Source organism: Oncorhynchus gorbuscha, linkage group LG12, assembly GCF_021184085.1.
Source record: "Oncorhynchus gorbuscha isolate QuinsamMale2020 ecotype Even-year linkage group LG12, OgorEven_v1.0, whole genome shotgun sequence".
Lineage (NCBI taxonomy): Eukaryota > Metazoa > Chordata > Actinopteri > Salmoniformes > Salmonidae > Oncorhynchus > Oncorhynchus gorbuscha.
In genome coordinates, this window is record NC_060184.1 from 34,404,667 (window position 1) to 34,423,698 (window position 19,032).

The 19,032-nt window shown below is 43.9% G+C and overlaps 1 protein-coding gene across 2 annotated transcripts; it reads left to right on the forward strand.

Annotated features, from left to right (window-relative positions):
• The first annotated feature begins 215 nt into the window (after positions 1–215).
• Positions 216–6,719, forward strand: LOC123990924 (syntaxin-binding protein 6-like). Of its 2 annotated transcripts, none has more exons than XM_046291947.1 (7): positions 216–368; positions 854–1,041; positions 2,349–2,479; positions 2,586–2,943; positions 3,259–3,357; positions 4,037–4,209; positions 4,571–6,719. In XM_046291947.1, the coding sequence occupies exons 2-7, from the start codon at positions 888–890 to the stop codon at positions 4,592–4,594; spliced, it is 939 nt and encodes a 312-aa protein (XP_046147903.1). In that variant the 5' UTR covers positions 216–368; positions 854–887; the 3' UTR covers positions 4,595–6,719. The 2 variants fall into 2 exon arrangements, with proteins under 2 accessions (XP_046147903.1, XP_046147904.1); XM_046291948.1 differs by having other exon boundaries at positions 4,040–4,209.
• Positions 6,720–19,032: the final 12,313 nt, after the last annotated feature.

Below are 19,032 nucleotides of genomic sequence, written 5' to 3' on the forward strand. Positions count from 1 at the left end.
TTCATGTCCAAGGAAGTTTTTACAGTACTGAAAGAGTACAAACATTTGTTTAATCAATATGTTCCAGATATTTGCAACCTGCAAATAATAAAGATAATTATGTTAAACCAAGATTAATATTTATATGTATTAAAATGTATTGTAATGAGATGCAACTCAACAGTACACATTTCCCACGTGACTTCTAACTTGCTCAAATGGGATGGCGTCCCAGACAGATTCGCCTTCTCCGCAAGGCATACTGTTGTTGTGTGACAAAACAACACCGCTTTAAGGCGTTGGAATAGTTTGGTGAGCATTACTGCAGCGTCCCTGTAGCTTCCCTGTTTCTGCGTCTCGAAGGAGTTAGGGGTAAAACAACAAAACAGGTATTGTAAACGATTATTTCTGCTCTCTTGCAAATTGTTCTGAAGGCCACCATGGATAATTTTTATTGCAAATCAATTTGCAACGATTCATTTAATTCACTCCGGTCAAGTAAAATAGATTCACAACTGATTTAAATGATCTGCCACTTTTAGAGTTGTAACGTTCACCACTTTAGTAGTTAGAAATAACCATCTAAGGGTCCTTGATGATTAATGGTCTATATATGGCACACGGGAAATCAAGATTACATTAATGAATATGTATATCAATGTTTCATTTACTTACTCCCCTGCTACTCTCCCTATGGACCCCCCCCCCCAAAAAGGATTATGGACTTTTATCATTGCTACACTTGTAAATGTGTAATATATATTTTAATTATTGTCTCGTTCACTTCTCTTTGACCTGCACTGTTGGCGCTCGGGGGCGTATGTGACTACTAAACGAATCTAATCACCAGTCTCACTGTCTACTATCTTCATAGATCACTCATCAAATCTCCTCCACCCAGTCCCACCATGAATATCCAGTCAGCTATCAACAGGGCAGTGTTTGCTCCCCGGGATGAGAGGATGCTAGTGGCTGTGGAGGTGAAGAGGAGAAAAAGGAAAAGGGTCCCCTTTCTGCCCACTGGAGGCAAGGGAGAATACATGACATACATCTGTTTGTCAGGTAACACCTATGGTTTTTATGCATACAACAACACGACTACATCTGCATTCAGCATTTGTTTTGTTTGATTTTTTTTTGATGTCTCAGGGTAGGTGGTGATCTCAGATGAGTTTTACCTTTTAAGGATGCACTATGCAGAAATGGTCATATAAATAAGTTTATTTAACAGCAATCAAGCGTAGAGAATCACTACCAGTTAAACTGCTGTGTAATATATTTTCCATTGCCAAAAATACAGTATTTTCTGCTGTTTTGAAACTGGTTAATAAAACCGAAAGTGAAAGTCTCTCAAACGAAACTTAAGAACATCTAGCATAAATATGACGCACATAGAACAGATCTACAGCTTTTTAGACTGGCTTTCAATAAGAATGACAGATCTACAACTCACCTTTCTATGTGCATTTGGTCAGGTAGCCCAAAAAGTTACATATTGCAGCTTTAAATCATAATGAATAAGAGGGGAGAGACCTGATCCAGACGAGCAGTCCTACATTGAGACTCGCCGTGAATACGGGCCCGGGTATACTGAGATGACCGGTTGATAGATCAGTGTGACTTTTACAGTTCACTGTCCTGTTGCTACTCTGTAGTCCTGCTATGTACAACTCGCTTGTTCAGTAGGTTATTGAAAATCTGCGTTTTAACTGTCTCATAGTGGCATTGTCTGAACAGAAGGATGCAGAGTTATTCATTGTGCTGCTGGTAATCTAAGATCTTTGCATCTGACACTGTCAGAGGACATGGATCCTAAAATTGAGCAGGAAGGGTCATTCACATATATTTAGCTGTGCTCAGTGTCATCTGTCGCTATTGTTACTGTGATGAAGTCACCCAGAGCCATGGTCATTCACTGGCCCTACCCAAACACCACTAATGGCTGGGTGATGTCATAAGGTGAATGCACCAATTTGTAAGTCGCTCTGGATAAGAGCGTCTGCTAAATGACTTAAATGTAATGTAATGATGGCTGGCTGGGTGTCCTCAGCTGGCACTGCCATTCCCCCCCCCCCATTGCAAAACCCTCATATCGTGTGAACAAGAGAAACCACTGAAGTAGAATAAGCAATGGTTGTCTGTTTGTTGATCTGTCATGGCGACTGATCGCTAATGCCTTCTGTGTTGGGTTAATTTGTTCACAATGAAACACATATCCATTACTGGATAGCCAGTCTTTTATCAAGTGTCTTTTAATCTTGATTCTAGTAGGGAGTACATTTACATCCTCTGTGGGTGTTATGATGTGTGCTTGCTTACCTCTCAGTATTGGCATATTTGTAAACCCTTGACTCCTCTCAATTCCCCAGTGACCAATAAGAGGCCAGCTCAGCTCCTCATCACCAAAGTCAAGCAGTTTGGAGGCTCCGCCCCCTTCACCAGAAGGTCACAGTGGGCCGTGGAGCAGCTTCGCCAGGTCAACGGCATCAACCCCAACAAGGTGACATCACCACTAGTATACATGCCTATTGGCTGGGATGTTTAGACTACTATTCCCCCTACTGTCCTGTGACCTATACTGTATCCCTCCTGTGTGTCTCCCTCAGGACTGCCCAGAGTTTGACCTGGTGTTTGACAACGCCTTTGACCAATGGGTGGCCAGCTCAGCGCCAGAGAAGTGCATCTTCATCCAGATCATGTACCACGCCTGTCAGACCTATTGGGAAGGCAAGGAGGGGGTCCCTGGTAGCCCAGCCGGGGACCAGCAGAAGGGGCAAAGAGGTCAAGGGGGCCAGGGTAGCCCAGGGGGCCAGGGTAGCCCAGGGGCCCAAGGTGGCCAGGGTAGCCCAGGGGCCCAAGTGGGCCAGATAGGAGGACCAGTGGCCCAGGCTAGACGGAAGAGCACCGTGGGTCCCAGGCCCCATCATACCGAGTTTGTCAACTGTCAGTCCAAACTCACAGGAGGTAAGGGAGTGTTTGAAGGCTAAGCCCAGTCTATCAACAGTCGGTCCCAATTCACTTCCTTCTCCTTGGTCCTAACCCTTCCATGTTTTCAAATCGAAGTGCTAGTGGAAGGGTTAGGGAGTGAATTTGGGTAATGTGTGAATTGTTCTGGGACCACTGGGTCAACCCTAGGAGTGGCTTGTCTTATCATCTCATAATATGGCAGGGACTCCCAATATCATGTTTGACTCTGTAGTTTCTATTTGCCTATTTTGATCATGGTTATAATACAGCTATTATCAGATTCCACTATTTGTGTCATTGTCATTCTAACAGATGCCTGCAAAATGAATCTGGTCCTGTACCGTTGCAAGGTCTTTTTCAATCGCATGAAGAAGGTGATGGTTTTAAACCAAAGCTGTTCTCAGGCTGGAGGTAAGTGAGTCAAAAACATCCCAAATAACCCCTAATACTCACTGAGTAGCAACACAATCTTTGCAGAGATGACAAAAGGCATGTGGTGATGACCTTAGTAGGCCTGTGGCTGTGTCTGTTCTATTCTCATGGATTCCTAATCCTCTCTCAGGAGATGGATGGGTTTGGTCTATTGTCTTCTGTTACACCTCTCCACTGCAGTAGAGAATGGCTCTTCTATGAGGTTGTGCCTAGATGAGTGGTGACTTTGTGTCCAAACCTCCTGCTAAAAAACAAAGGCTGGCCTTGAGTCTCTGGGGCAGGGAGACTGAGAAGGAACGCGGCTCCCCATTGAACCCGCTGACAGGGGGGTTGTCATGTGTAGCACTGGGAGAGGTGCCAGGCGGTAGCAGGGCCTAGAGACACAGAGCGACAGCAAATGTTGCTGTCTTTGTCCTAAGCTGACCAGTCCAGGGCTTGTATCCACAAAGCGTCTCAGTGTAGGAGTGCCTTTTAATAATGAATATTATTATATGAACAGATCCTAGATCAGCACTCCTTCTCTGACCCTTTCACCCATGAATATACTGAACTCATGCCTTGGCTGTTTTATAATTGTTAATTATCACTGAACAGGATTTGTTTGCAGTCTTCTGAGTATCCCATCTGATGCACTATTCTCTGTCCCTGTGTTGTGCAGCAGGTCCAAGAGCAGGACCCAGTGGGCAGCGCCCTCCAGGGGGCAGTATGGGTAGTGTAGTCCAGAGGGCCAGCCAGGCCCTGCAGGAGCGTGGGGAGAGACTGGGCCGGGCCGAGGACAAGACGGTGGACCTAATGCACAAAGCCCAGCAGTTTGCAGACACTGCTCACAAGGTGTGACATTGTTGAATGCAAATAGTATAGACACGCATGCTAACACACACACACAGATTCAGCATGTGGGTAAAAGTTTGACTCCACCCCCTGAGTTTGGTCCACTTTCGTCCCACTTTTATTATGAAGTGTGCATCATTCCGCACTATGGCTATCCTGCTGTGTACGTTGACTTTGTTCAGAACGTTTACCCACTGAGAAAGCCAGCAGAGCTACAGTCAACCTCATCAACCAACAAAAAAATCAGGCCCCTAAGAATGCCCTCCCAAGTGGCCCCTCGAAGTGAAATAAATAAGTTTTTATTTTTATTTAATAGGAAATGATCTAGAATGTGTAAATTATGATTTTCTTTCTCCTCTAGCTGGCTCTGAAGTATTCAAACTAGAGGCATATCTTCCTGTGGAACCGCTCCTGGAGTCTTTGGCCCTAATTTACTTGTTAATTCTATGTAATAACATTTTTACTAATCTTTGACTGAGTTGCAACTAATGGACTAATGTTGGACTGAGTTGAAACCAAGTGGTCACACTGCAATTCCTTTGTGAAGAGTCCTGTCTAGTACTGGGTTATTGCGCTTGCTATTAGGACTTAGACTGTGGACAAGCAACTGTCACTTGTGTCAGAAGGACTTTAAAATGTTTACAGGTGGGGAGGGCGGCCCAGTTATGGACCCCCCCCCCCAGGATTAAAGAATGACCTTTCACCTCTGTGGATTACATGATGGTGACCTTTCGTGGGATAGATAGTTTGTACACTGGATGGCAATGTAGTGTCACGATGCTCCCACTGTTTGAGTGTACATGTCTTCCCTGCTTCAGTAGTCTCTTCTCTGATAACAAGGATTTTAGATTGTATTATTGAACTTTTGTGTTGTGCGTTTTTAGATATCTTAATATAGATTCATGAATTCACACAGTGAACAGCTGACAAGTGAAGTTGAGAACCTACGTTTCTCCACAATGAATGTATTTTTTTTTTTTTTTTTTTTTTGCTCATTGTAAAATTATTGATCATTTTATGACTGACTAGGCACACACAAAGAGCAGCCTGTGAGTATTGGCACGAACCGATGCAACTCAGATTGCAAATTCATTCCTGGTGTTATTATTTTCCTTTTTTTTAATCTGCGTTGTTGGGAGGGGCCTGTAAGGAAGCATTTCACCGTTAGTCTACACCTGTTTACGAAGTATGTGACGTAACCATTTTGTAGATTTTTATTTAATTTTTTACAAATTGCATTTTCATTGAATGTTTGACTGGCATTGTATGCATAAGTGTGACTCTTAAGGTTATTGCCTTCATGGTTGTCAGAGCAGGGGAACAAGGAACACCTGGTGAAATCTTTTTTTTTTTTTTTTTTCTTTGCATGATTTTGTAATGGTCTTGATTTCTTTGCTCTTTCTAAAGTGGAATACGCACTCATTTGCTTTCAGTTTTTTTCCCATGCTCAATTCCTCCAGTGCCCTTTCCCTGCTTAGTCACCATCACTGTTCCAAATTCTAGTTCATATGTTCCTATTTGATCCTTGCTCTTGTCTTTGTCTAATTGTGTTTGATTAATTAATCCCCTGAATTGTCACTGTCTTGTCACGTATGTCATCTGTTTTTGTCTCTTGTGCCATATCTACATGTATGCTGGTTCCATGTGAAAAAATTAGAGTGTAGCAGTTGGAATGGTGGGGTCATGTATGTAGACCAGGTCTCTTCTAGGTGAGGTCATAGGGAAGGTATTTAGTGTTGACGTGTGACGGTAATCACGTCCACCCAGCCGGCTCAATGCGGTAGCAAATTGATCCCGGGGACGACGTTGGTGTAATGAAGTTTCTGAGTAACACTGTATAGATACCGTGGAGTTGGCTAGTGATGAGGAGACTGGTAGAGATGGGATGGTTCAGTTGTTTAGTGACGAGGGTTCGTTAGGACGAAGGTGTAGTTGTTGAAGGTCTAGCTAAATGCTGTTTTGATGCCCAGTGCTAATGTTTTTATTCTACACACTTTTCGGATGGAGTTTTCCTTAACTCTTATATTTCGGTTTTTTTTTTCATTAGTCCATTGACAGTTTCAATGTTTTTGCTTGTCCCTCCTTTATGCTAAACGTCTCCTAGAAAGTGAGAGGGTCGTCTTACCTCTGTCTTCAGAGTACTCCTATTAGAATGACGCTTATTCTGTCGGCTCGCTGTCAGGAGTGGAATCCAAAGAGGCCGCTTGTCGTAACTGCATGTTTTCTGTTGCTATGTTACTGCTGTGGCAACATGTGGGTTAGAATCTGAATGAATTGTCCAAGAAGAGTGCCTTACTACCTTTTTTTTGTATAGCCTGATCGTGGAGTTAAACCCTGTACTCACATGTTTTTATTGTCCCTAGAAATGCAGAGTATTTAACATTGCCTTTATACTACAGAGCTTCAAGTACTGTTTTACGTGTAAATGATATTTATTGTACTGTCTTTAATGTGAAGAAGAGCAATGACCTTAACACTCCTTTTTGAGCCAATAAATTAAACCCATCTGATCTCTTGTCTTCATTGTGATAGTGTCTCGCGTGTCCCTGGACAGAGGTACAGGTACTTTGTTTTGCCCCATTTCCCAACAGAGGGTGCTCAAACCGCAGTCAAATCCCATCCACCGCCCATCACAAATGATGTCGTTACTTATAAGGTTATTCTTTGAACGTGTACTTATTCTTGCGTCGACAATGCAACACATTTGACTGTTCATACTGATAATGTAGGTCAGGTTTGGTCAGGCTTGTTTGTTAGGAATGTTTTAGATTTGTCAAATTTCTCAGTCACCAGTGATTGTTCAGTCGAAGGAAATTAAGCTTAAAAGAACTGGGATCATTGTTTTGGGATCATAAGCTTTACTGCCCACGTTCAATCTGGTCATAACTCTGTCAAACCACTCTCCAAACCAATAAACTATTCTCAAAAAAAATATTGAAATGTAGCTTATGCAATATCTGTATTTTCATATTGTATATCCAGGTGGCTTGGTGTGCATCTATGGATCTGAACTAATTTCTGGTCTTTCTGGAGAATACAGTACTTAACGTTGATGCAACAAATGTAATGCATGAGGGATTTTTATTTAAATTAAGTGCTTTTATATAAATTACAATGCTACTTTTGAGTCACCTAAACAGACACACACTGAGATGACTGGGATAAAATGATTTCATTCATTGTATGTGGTGTGCTACTGAATTTACAACATTTAAATGAACTACTTAGCTCCCGCTTTTGTACCATAGATCTATTTTACGATTTACTCATTTAGTACCATTACCATAGTTGCAATTTGGTACCATATACTGTATTTAATCTACGATTCAGTTCTTATGTACCAGAGATGTAATTTAGAATTGACTCATTTAGGACCATTAGATACAGTCTGATATTCAAATCAGTATAACATTGTGGCTAATATGTTTAACATTCATGGTCACAACAGGAATTGTCAAGTGTGTCGTATCGACAAAATATATATTTCCTGATGCCTAAAGTAGATCTATCAGCAAGAAGGGCCGGCCGTGACTTTTGTGGCCTTGGAGCCGCAGTGACGTTGCATCAATCCCATATTGATCCTACTTGTCTTTTCCTCCTTGGATGTTAACATGGCACTGACCCTCAGTTTAAGTCTGACTTAAGTGTGGCTTAACTCTGACTCCGACCGCTGTGTCAGTGTCATGAGTCACGACTATTGGCCAGGCACACGGGTTGTGTACATTTGGGTAAGCTGTGGCAAAAATGTTTTTCAATGGAAAACCAGCTCTAATCGAATACGTTTTGGTAGTCCCTCCCCGTTTCAGTCCGTTTTCTTCTTTTTGATGCTTAATAAAGCTGACCTGGGAGAGCATTTATGTTTTGAATAGCTTTTGGCGATATTGTCATCACTATTTAACTGCTACAGTAATTCATGTATTTTAATAATTTATTGTTAGTCAGAACCGGATGTCCTTATCCAGTGTACCACAGGGTGGCACTACTGTGCAAATTCTCATTGTATTGGTCGCATACACATGTATAGCAGATGTTATTGCGGGTATAGTGAAATGCTTGTGTTCCTAACTCCAACAGTGCAGTAATATATAATACACACTACACAAATCTAAAAGTAAATGGAATTAATAAATATATAAATATTAGGATGAGCAGAGTCCGGATTTTGTATATGTATATATGTACAGTATATAATGTCAGACATGGACAGCATGTGGATAGAATATATAGTGTATTCAGACCCTTCAACGTTGTCCACATTTTGTTACGTTACAGCCTTATTCTAAAATTGATTAAATAATAATGTGGAATCTATGACAAATGCATAAAATGTTTTTAGAAATGTTTGCAAATGTATAAAAATGTAAAAACAGAAATACCTTATTTACACAAGTATTCAGACCCTTAGCTATGAAACTCGAAATTGAGCTCAGGTGTATCCTGTTTCCATTGATCACCCTTGAGGTGTTTCTACAAATTGATTGGAGTCCAACTGTTTAATTCAATTGATTGGACATGATTTGGAAAGGCACACACCTGTATATATATGGTCCCATAGTTGGCAGTGTGTGGCTGAGCAAAAACCAAGCCATAAGGTCAAAGGAATTGTCCATAGAGCTCAGAGAGAGGATTGTGTCGAGGCACAGATTTGGAGAAGAGTACCAAATCATTTCTGCAGCAGTGAAGGTCCCCAAGAACACAGTGGCCTTCATCATTCTTAAATGGATGAATTGTTGAACCACCAAGACTCAGCCAAACTGAGGAATCGAGGGAGAAGTGCCTTGGTCAGGGATGTAACCAAGAACCCGACGGTTCCTCTGTGGAGCAGGGAGAACCTTCAAGAGGTCAACAATCTCTGCAGGATTCCACCAATCAGGCCTTCATGGTAGAGTGACCAGACGGAAGCCACTCCTCAGTAAAAGGCACATGACAGCCCGCTTGGAGTTTGCCAAAAGGCACCTCTGAACATGAGAAACAAGATTATTTGGTCTGATGAAACCAAGATCGAACTCTTTGGTCTGAATGCCAAGCGTCACGTCTGGAGGAAACCTGGCACTATCTCTACAAGAAGCATGTTGGTGGCAGCATCATGTTGTGGGGATGTTTTTCAGAGGCAGGGACTAGGAGGCTAGTCAAGATCTAGGGAAAGATGAACGGAGCAAAGTAAAGAGAGATCCTTGATGAAAACCTGCTCCGGAGCGGAGCGCTCAGGACCTCATACGGGGGCGACGGTTCACCTTCCAACAGGACAACGACCCGAAGCACATAGCCAAGACAACACAGGTGTGGCTTTGGGACAAGTCTCTGCTCTGAATATCCTTGAGTGGCCCAGCCTGAACATGGGCTTGAACCCTATCAAACATCTCTGGATAGATCTGGAAATAGCTCTGCAGCGACGCTCCCCATCCAACTTGACAGAGCTTGACAGGATCTGCAGGGAAGAATGTGAGAAACTCCCCAAGTACAGGTGTGCCAAGCTTGTAGCATCATACCCAAGAAGATTTGAGGCTGTAATCGCTGCCAAAGGTGCTTCAACAAAGTACTGAGTGAATGGTCTGTATACATTATGTAAATGGGATATTTTTTTATTTATATTTTTTTTATACATTTGCAAAAACTTCCCAAAACTGTTTTTGCTTTGTCTTTATAGGGTATTGTGTGTAGATTGATGAGGAAGATAAAACAAAACAATCTAATCCATTTTAGAATAAGGCTGTAACGTATCAAAATGTGGAAAAAGTTAATTATGGGGTCTGAATACTTTCCGAATGCATTGTATATCTGAAGAATATGTGGAAAGAATAGGATATGTACAGCAATAGTTGAATTGGATGGCCTTGGCTATAATACAGTATATACATATGAAGTGGGTAAAACAATATGTGAACATTAATAAAGTGACCAATGTTCCATGAATATGTACATAGGGCAGAAGCCACTACAGTGCAGGGATGAGTAACCGGCTAGTGACAGTGACTAAGCTCAGCGCAGCATGCTGGGTGGAGGCTGGCTAGCGATGGCTACTTAACAACAGTCTGATGGCCTTGAGATAAAAGCTGTTTTTCACTCTCTCGGTCCCAACTTTGATGCACCTGTACTGACCTCGCCTTCTGGATGATAGAGGGGTGAACAGGCCGTGGCTCGGGTGGCTGAGGTCCTTGATGATCTTCCTGGCCTTCCTGTGACACCGGGTGCTGTAGATGTCCTGAAGGGCAGGCAGTGTGCTCCCGGTGATGCGCTGGGCTGACCGCACTAACCCCTTGCGGACGGTGCAGTTGCCTTGGTGCAGTGGTGAAGGTGTAGTCGAGAGATGTTTTAACGGTGTTTACACTACGAAACGTTCAAAGTCAAATGAAATGAACCACCCTCAGTTCCTCATATTACTGTAGTGTAAAGCCACACATTTGTCACATCTCCTACACCACCTCCGTAGGTAGTTTGCGAAACTCGCCCTGGACTTGTCCCGTCCCGAGCAGAAGAACGTCAACTCAATTGTCTCCTGAAGCCAAATATACCTACAGTAATAATCTTAATAGCAGAGCATTTTCCTTACTGGAGACTTAATCCCAGCACCAGAGAATTGAATTTGAATCCTTATCTCTTTTGGCTGAGATGGTCCATCCACCTGCTTTCTATGAAGGCCGTCTGGCTAGACAACATTTGAAGAAGTCACTCTCTCTGTGTTGGTTGAAATAGGTAATCAACTCTTAATCTCTCACATACATCAATGCCCTCAATCCGATTTTGGGCTCCAGGCATTTTTTGATTTCCAATGATGCCATGGTTTACAGGTTTAAATCTGTAGACAAAATGCTGCGTAGATAATCTCTGCGTCACGAAATCCAATAGTTTAACAGTTAGACTTTTCTCAGATTTACTGCAAAGATTTCTGATGTTATCCTTTGTGACATTAAAGCAGAAAAACCTAACCTAGAAAGTGAGATTAGAGGAGCTGGGTGGGAGGTGGGGGGATCCAATTTGTTGTGAAGAGAACACAAGTCCAGGGTCTTGTCCTAGGGGCCCTGTCGTCTGGGGACGGGATTATGGACAGCTGCTGGGCCACACACACAGGGAGCACACAGCAAAGTGGGACAGGTGTGTGTGTGTGTGTAGCTGTGTGTTTATCCATCTGTGTCTGTCGTTCCTCACAACTGACTATATTTTTTTATTTTACCTTTATTTAACCAGGCAAGTCAGTTAAGAACAAATTGTTATTTTCAATGACGGCCTAGGAACAGTGGGTTAACTGCCTGTTCAGGGGCAGAACGACAGATTTGTACCTTGTCAGCTCGGGGGTTTGAACTCGCAACCTTCAGGTTACTAGTCCAACACTCTAACCACTAGGCTACCCTGCACCGTCATGTAACATCCCAAACAAGGTCCTCTGTGGCTCAGTTCCAGGGCATGGTGCTTGCAATGCCAGGTTAGTGGGTTTGATTCCTGGGACCGGACCACCCGCCTGCAAAATATATGCACGCATGACTGTAAGTCGCTTTGGATAAAAGCGTCTGCTAAATGGCATGTGTTATTGCTATTAATATTATATCATGCCTCATCAAATGTATGATTACCTAAACAGCCTTGTTGACATGGACATGGTTACGCTGAGGACACAGGTGATATAGCTGACGACATGGAGGGGTCATGCCCGTGTTAGGGATTAGCAGGTTGTTGATAAGTCTTGATGAAACAGGTGACCTGTCCTCTGAAGGTTTACCTTGTCTGACAATCATAGGATTGGTGGGAAAGGGGTTTGATTGGTACTGACAATTGTTGTTATAGAATTGTCCTAGGAAGCACATTTATTTGAAACTGTTGAGAATTAACAAGGGCTGTCCTCGAACTACAATTCTGAGATTCAAATCAGGTTTGTCGTTTAATAACCATCCTGTATGTGAAAACAAAGAAGCTAAGTAGCCAGGATTGCTTGAATCTATCCATTAGAACACATTTGTACACATTGTGCCTGTGATCATCACATTGATCACACCATGAGGTGATGAATGGGGTGACATCTCCCAATACCGTCACAGAGGACGCGTAGTGGGTCATACAGACTACAGTAAGCTAAAAACCATACGGTTGGTCCACCTCCTGTAATGGATATGTGACTTTAAGAGAATGTGGCGGTGCTGTGCTGCGGTAGTGTGGGTGTGTTTTATCCTGCAGCAGCAGCCCTGGCTGCTACAGGCCTCTCACAGTGGGGCCATATGGCCTTCTCCATTTCCCATCCAGCCAGGCAACCGCACCTCTGGTCACCTTCAGCCTCCTCCCCCGGCCCTCCCTCTGAGCCCTGGCAGCCTGCACTCCCAGAGAGGTCACTGTCTGGGTTACTCATCTCTCCTGTTCTCCTTTTTACACCGCTCTCTATCCTTTACTCCCAACCTTTCTCTCTCCGTCTCTCTCGACATTTCTCTCTCCATCTCGCGCAACCTTTCTCTATCCCCTCTCTCTTTCTCTGTCTCCTTTTCGTCTGTCCCTCTGTTTCTCTCTCCCTCTGTTTCTCTCTCCATCTTTCTCTCTTTCTCTCTTTCTCTCTTTCTGTCTTTCTCTCTCCCGTTTCCATAGTTCCTTCTAGTACCTGAGCCAGTCTGTCCTTCCTCCTCTCTCTAGGTAAAAACATCCCAGCCTGTCTCCATTGTGTCCAGGTGTCAGGCACCAGGACAGCTCAGGTCAATGATATCAAGTGTTAAGCTGCTTTAAAGAGAACATCCTTAATCTACGAGCCGTGGATTTGCAAAGCAGTAGTATGTCTGTATGTATGTGTACGTGCGTGCGCGACCTTGTGTGTGTGTGTGTGCGTGCGCGTATCTGTTTGTGTTTGCATGTGTGTGTGAGAGTCATGGGCAGGACACGGGTCCTTGAGAGAATATGGACTGCTCTAATAACTAAAAACCACCTCAAAGCCTTTCGATAGAGTGACTTTCATTCAATCTATCTACAGAGTTTTACGTGACCTCTCTGTCACCCAATGCTATAAAAAGCCACAGTCCTGGCTATGGAAGCAACTAATAGGGGATCTACAAACCAAAAACAGCTTGAATCTAGTTCCATCAACCAAGCCAGGTCGTATTCATTAGGCACCAAATGGGGATTTTATTTTTACTGAAACGGGGCGGGACTACCTGAACTGGTCCAATAGGAAATGCTCGTTTTTGTTTTCCATTGCAAAACATTTTGCTACGGTGCGCCGCAATGAACACAATCCAGCTCTCTAATTTCCCCCAACACTGAAGCTGGGCAGGCGCGGGTCAGGCTTGGCGCTCCGCTTTGAGCAGATGTTTGGTAACATCACAGAATTTAAGCTGGTGTTTTCATGATCGACTTTTCACCACTCCAACGCTGCACCAAAGAAAAACCTGAGCCACCCCACTGGCTGCACGCAGAGGAGCATTTTTACTTCAGAGAGAGAGAGAGAGAGAGAGAGAGAGAGAGAGAGAGAGAGAGAGAGAGAGAGAGAGAGAGAGAGAGAGAGAGAGAGAGAGAGAGAGAGAGAGAGAGAGAGAGAGAGAGAGAGAGAGAGAGAGAGAGAGAGAGAGAGAGAGAGAGAGAGAGAGAGAGAGAGAGAGAGAGAGAGAGAGAGAGAGAGAGAGAGAGAGAGAGAGAGAGAGAGAGAGAGAGAGAGAGAGAGAGAGAGAGAGAGAGAGAGAGAGAGAGAGAGAGAGAGAGAGAGAGAGAGAGAGCAGGATAGAGTAGGATAGAGTTGGGGGTCGAGAAAGCTTTGAAGGTGCAAGCATCAAGGCTCACCGCACACTCATTGATATGTGGTCCTTCTGTAGCTCAGTTGGTAGAGCATGGTGCTTGTAACGCCAGGGTAGTGGGTTCGATCCCCGGGACCACCCATACGTAGAATGTATGCACACATGACTGTAAGTCGCTTTGGATAAAAGCGTCTGCTAAATGGCATATATATATATATGCAGCGTGTTGCATATCACACCCTGAAACGACAAATCCCTCAACACCCCTTTGCCTCATATCAAAGCCAGATGCCCATAGCTAGCTGACACATTTTGAATTGCAATGCAGTTTAAATGGAGATCCTGTGGATATGTGATCTATGTTAGCCCCTGGGGAAGTGCCAGAGAGAGTCCCGGTAGAGCTTGCCATTCCTGGTGAGCAGGGGCCATAGGGACCAGCATCTGGCTCTCTCCCCTGCCTTGCCCCCCCACCACCACGCAGTGATAGGGTTAACTCCTCTGTCTGTGTCCGAATCACATGCATCGCAATGGGGCTTCATGGTCCAGTCACCATCAGTAGCCACCACCACTCTCCACCCCTCCCTCCTTTGACTGCCCAGCCTGGACCATAGCCACTGTGTGGGTTTAAAAATGTAATCTGATTGGCTGATTCATGATTAATCCACACGTTGGCCAGTACTATGTGTACTTTCAACGTGCCAATACAGGTCCTTACATTTGTACACGTGCACAGTGCTTCCATGACCCAAAGAAACATCAAATGCAGTCCTGTATTTGACACAGTGGCACCAAGCTCCGTCTCGCTCTCTCTTGGATCCATCGGTCAGCGTTATTGGATATTTGAATCATTTCCTGGTTATGTGCCCTGTTATTGGAGGACTGGAGGTCAGTTAGGGGTTCAGATTACGGAGGATAAATCCGGCTGGAGACAGAGATGCTCTGAGGTGAAATACCTCTGTCCGACCTATTCTACCCAAATAATACATGGACTAATAATAACTAAGCAAGAACGCACCAGTTGACCTTTCTGTTCTGTGCATAATGGCTTTGACCTTACATGTCCTCCGTGTGTGTGTGTGTGTGTGTGTGTGTGTGTGTGTGTGTGTGTGTGTGTGTGTGTGTGTGTGTGTGTGTGTGTGTGTGTGTGTGTGTGTGTGTGTGTGTGTGTGTGTGTGTGTGTGTGTGTGTGTGTGTGTTAGAGAGAAATTTCCGTGTACTGTATGTTTAAGTGTGATTGTACCTTTTTGAAAATGTATTTGTGAGATAGTGAATGTTTTTTTCCCCGCCTCTATGCATTCAGCTGTAAATAGAACATTTTCTTGCTATACATCATGAATGTATTCATGTATTGTGCTTCCTCCTAGTCTATTTATAACCGTCATAATCCAGGAGTCATTACACTAAATCTCATGCCATGTTATCTGTTATATAGCCTACTACAGACAACCCACCCACGCCCACATCACTCTGTTGACTGCTGTTGTGTAGACCAAGATTGTGCCCCAAATGTCACCCTATTCTCTACATAGGGGGTCGGATGCCATTCGGGACACAGCCCAAGTGATTATAGGCACTGACCTTTTGTCCCATGACTCACATCTGTTTGGAATGGCCATCAACCAGGTGACCGTGGATGACAATAACCAGAGTGGCTTAGTAATGTCTTTATGAGGATACAGTCTTAGTGGTGATTCCACTTATGTAATATGGCTGGCAGAACCACTGTATGGAGGGATTTTGTAAGGCAAATCTGAGGTTCTGGTCAACACATATGGTAGAGTAGCCTCTGCTGTAGATAGTGTAGAGGCTTTCACACAATAGGGTCCACCCAAACCGTTCCAGCAACTACCGTTCCAGTACAACCCAGCTTGATTCGATTTGGCCCTATAGTGGGAATCAGACATAGGTTATTTGAGTGGAAGAAAGGATCCCGTGTCTGCTCCTTTGTAGAACTGTGGCTAGAACTGATCTGTTTCTGATCTGATCAAAACCCTGGAGGATTTGTATTGGCTAGTGGTCATTTCCCAATTTACTGGTCTCTCTCTCCCTTTCTCTCTCGCTTTCTATCTCTCTCGTCCCTTCATCATGATAGCCTGGTGAATGGTCAACCATAGCCAAGTGTTGACGATGTGAACCGTGATGAGCAATAATCATCGTAGGGGCAGTTTCCTGGACACAGGTTAAGCCTAGTCCTGGACTAAAAAAACAATTTTCCATAGAGATTATCCATTGATAATAAGGGCAATTGTGTGTGCACTATGATTCGATAGTATCAGAGTGTATTCTGATACTATAGAGAGCTAGACCCCTCAGAGAGTCTTTGACTGTCTTGGTCCATGTCCAACATTATAGCCTTGCGTTGGGGAATGAGGAAGCTGTATAGGAGATCAGGTATCAATCAGCCTGTAGTACCAAAGCTGGCGTTGGGCAGATGGGGACATTGTCTATCAGTTTAATGCGCCACCTTGCGGGATCAGAAACGTTACCGCCAGAAGGATGAAAACAGGCTACAATGTGCTCACATCAACACAGTTTACATTTCACTGAATTGCATGCAGATCTGTCTCCCGTGCAATACTGCGCCCTCGTCGGTAAGGCGATACACACGTGGGATGTGCAGTTTGTTTCTGTCGGTGCCCACAGATGTTGTGTTGTACGTGGAGCGTTGACACCGTATGGGATGGGAATAGGAGGGGAAGGGTTGAAGCCCCTCTACTGAACACGCACAGCCAGAGACGGGATAGGGGATGGGCCATAGAGATCCTAACAAATCATTTTAATTCCTAATTCTATGGGATGGCCATGGTCCAGATAATCACCATTATACGCTTTAGGTTTAAAGGTGGGGTGTTCGGTGTGTGTGTGTGTGGGGGGGCAACATTTAGCATCACTACATCAAGGGAAATATAGTATTCTTTCTAACAAAGATATCTACATAGATTTCAGGATGTTGTGTTTCCCTGGATGTAATCTGAATTCATGTAAACATAACAATTTTGAAAAGATAGCTTGTTCAAAAAAAGTGGTCTCTTGGCACAACTTGGCACAACTATTTATGGGGTAAATAGATCATAGGGACAGGGTAAGCTGAGCCACCACGGGGTAAGTGGGTGATGGTGACGGTGGGTGATGCTGCTGGTAGGTCAAAGTCTCATTTGTGGAATGGAGGTGTGCTATATCGTACAGTATATCTTAAACGTATGCCTCCGTAAAGATATAGACATCTCTGTTCTATATCACTTATCCTTCCATTTCTTGACCGGTTGTCTGCGACAGGGATGTCGTTTCGATGTGCCAAATCATTGGCAATTCCTCTGCATTTGAGGCTACTAAAGCCCAGAAACTGGTCCGAGAGATTCTTGACATGTGTAGCAAACTCAGACTCCATGTCATCAGATAAGACCTTGTGTTCCTCCTCTACTCTATCACAGCCTCTCTGTAACACAGGTCCTTTTTCCTTTTCTGTTTGTTTGCCAGTGTTCCTCTTCAGTGTCATTCAGTCTATTTGTTCATCCCTTGCTGCTGCCCAAATGGACTTCCTCCCTTCACTCACTTCCGTGGCTGCTCTCTCAGGGACCTCTAGGTGGGCTCCACCCCCTGTTTTGTTTCACACTGCACGGCACACAGCAAAAAGATGCATATTATGCATAAAATTGACTAAATGTAATTGTCATTTGTATGGGGTGTGGTGGCCGTTGGCTCAACTTACCCCAAGGCAAACATTTTGACTATATTAACCCACACAGCTACAAGGATGCACGTTGATGCTAAATTTAGGACCTCATATTGTAGCTTATAGAACTGCTGCGTAAAATCATCTTAAAACGATCTACTTTGGTTTAGATACAAGAATCATGAAACCTATATAACACAATACATTTATTTGATTTTGTGAAATATGTTTTCTTGGAAAACTTTTTGGTGGTTTCTTCCTTCACAAGACTCCATGAAATGACGGCCTCTTCCTAAATATTTGGTCAAATGATACGTTTTGTGTATGGTTTCCTGGAAACAAGGGGTGGCTCAACTACCCCTTTGGTTCAATTGAACCCTCTCCCCGACTGTACACATTTGATTCCATGTGAAATTGTATTCACAGTATTTCATTTTTTTCTTTTTTTTTTTACAGTGTAAACCCTCACCTCACAGCAATAAAGCACAGGGAACACTCAGGCATGATAACTAAATGAGGTATTTTTAAGACGGGCAACATTACAATGTCCATAGTAGTGTGGGACCTTCATATTATCCCTCACCATCATTCCTACCACAGCAGAATTAAAATGCATGCCCAATATATTGCTTTATCCTTAGTATGCATCATGCTAGTTTGCTTGCTTGCATGCTGGAACAGAGCCTCTGACATAATGGTGTTTCGGATGTCCTCTGCTTTATTTTGTGTACACTTTCAGGTGCAGTGTGGCGTAGAACCCTATCTTTGTCTTCGCAGCATCACAGCATTGATTTTGCCGAGCTGCTGGTAGCTCCCTGAAATAGCTCTGCCACACATGGAGCTGCTGAGCGAGCACACGCACACTTTTCTCAAGCACAGAACAATATAGGGAGCTGTGCTTAGCTCTGTGATTTTAGGCCAGCAGCTCGCCATCCTGGGCCAACTCTGTGGGGAAATAACACTGAACTCCCCCTAACAGTAAACTCCCATCCATAACACCAGCTTTAAGAGAGGAATCTGAGGAGAGGCATTAATCAAAACTCTCAAACCCTGTTGGAGAGAGAGAGAGAGAGAGAGAGAGAGAGAGAGAGAGAGAGAGAGAGAGAGAGAGAGTCAGTCAGTGGAAAGGCACAGAGGAAACTGAGATGGAGACAGGGAAAGGTCGAAGGAAAGATGGGGAGAGGGTGAGGTAAGGAGAGACAGCGTAACCAGTAACCGTAATCTCTACTGACACAGCTCAGCATTGTTGTTCAACATCTCTCTCTCTCTCTATTTTCTTGAGGCAGCGGTGCTAACCAGGGACAAGCTATAGGTTGGAACCTGCGTCGGCTCACTCTGTCCTCGAACAGCAATGTTACTGCAGCTAGTGTGTCCCAAACCGCTGGCCTACTTCACCTGCAAAACAATGGCAGGAGGAAGCAGCTGCAAATAATCCTATAATCCAAACACGCA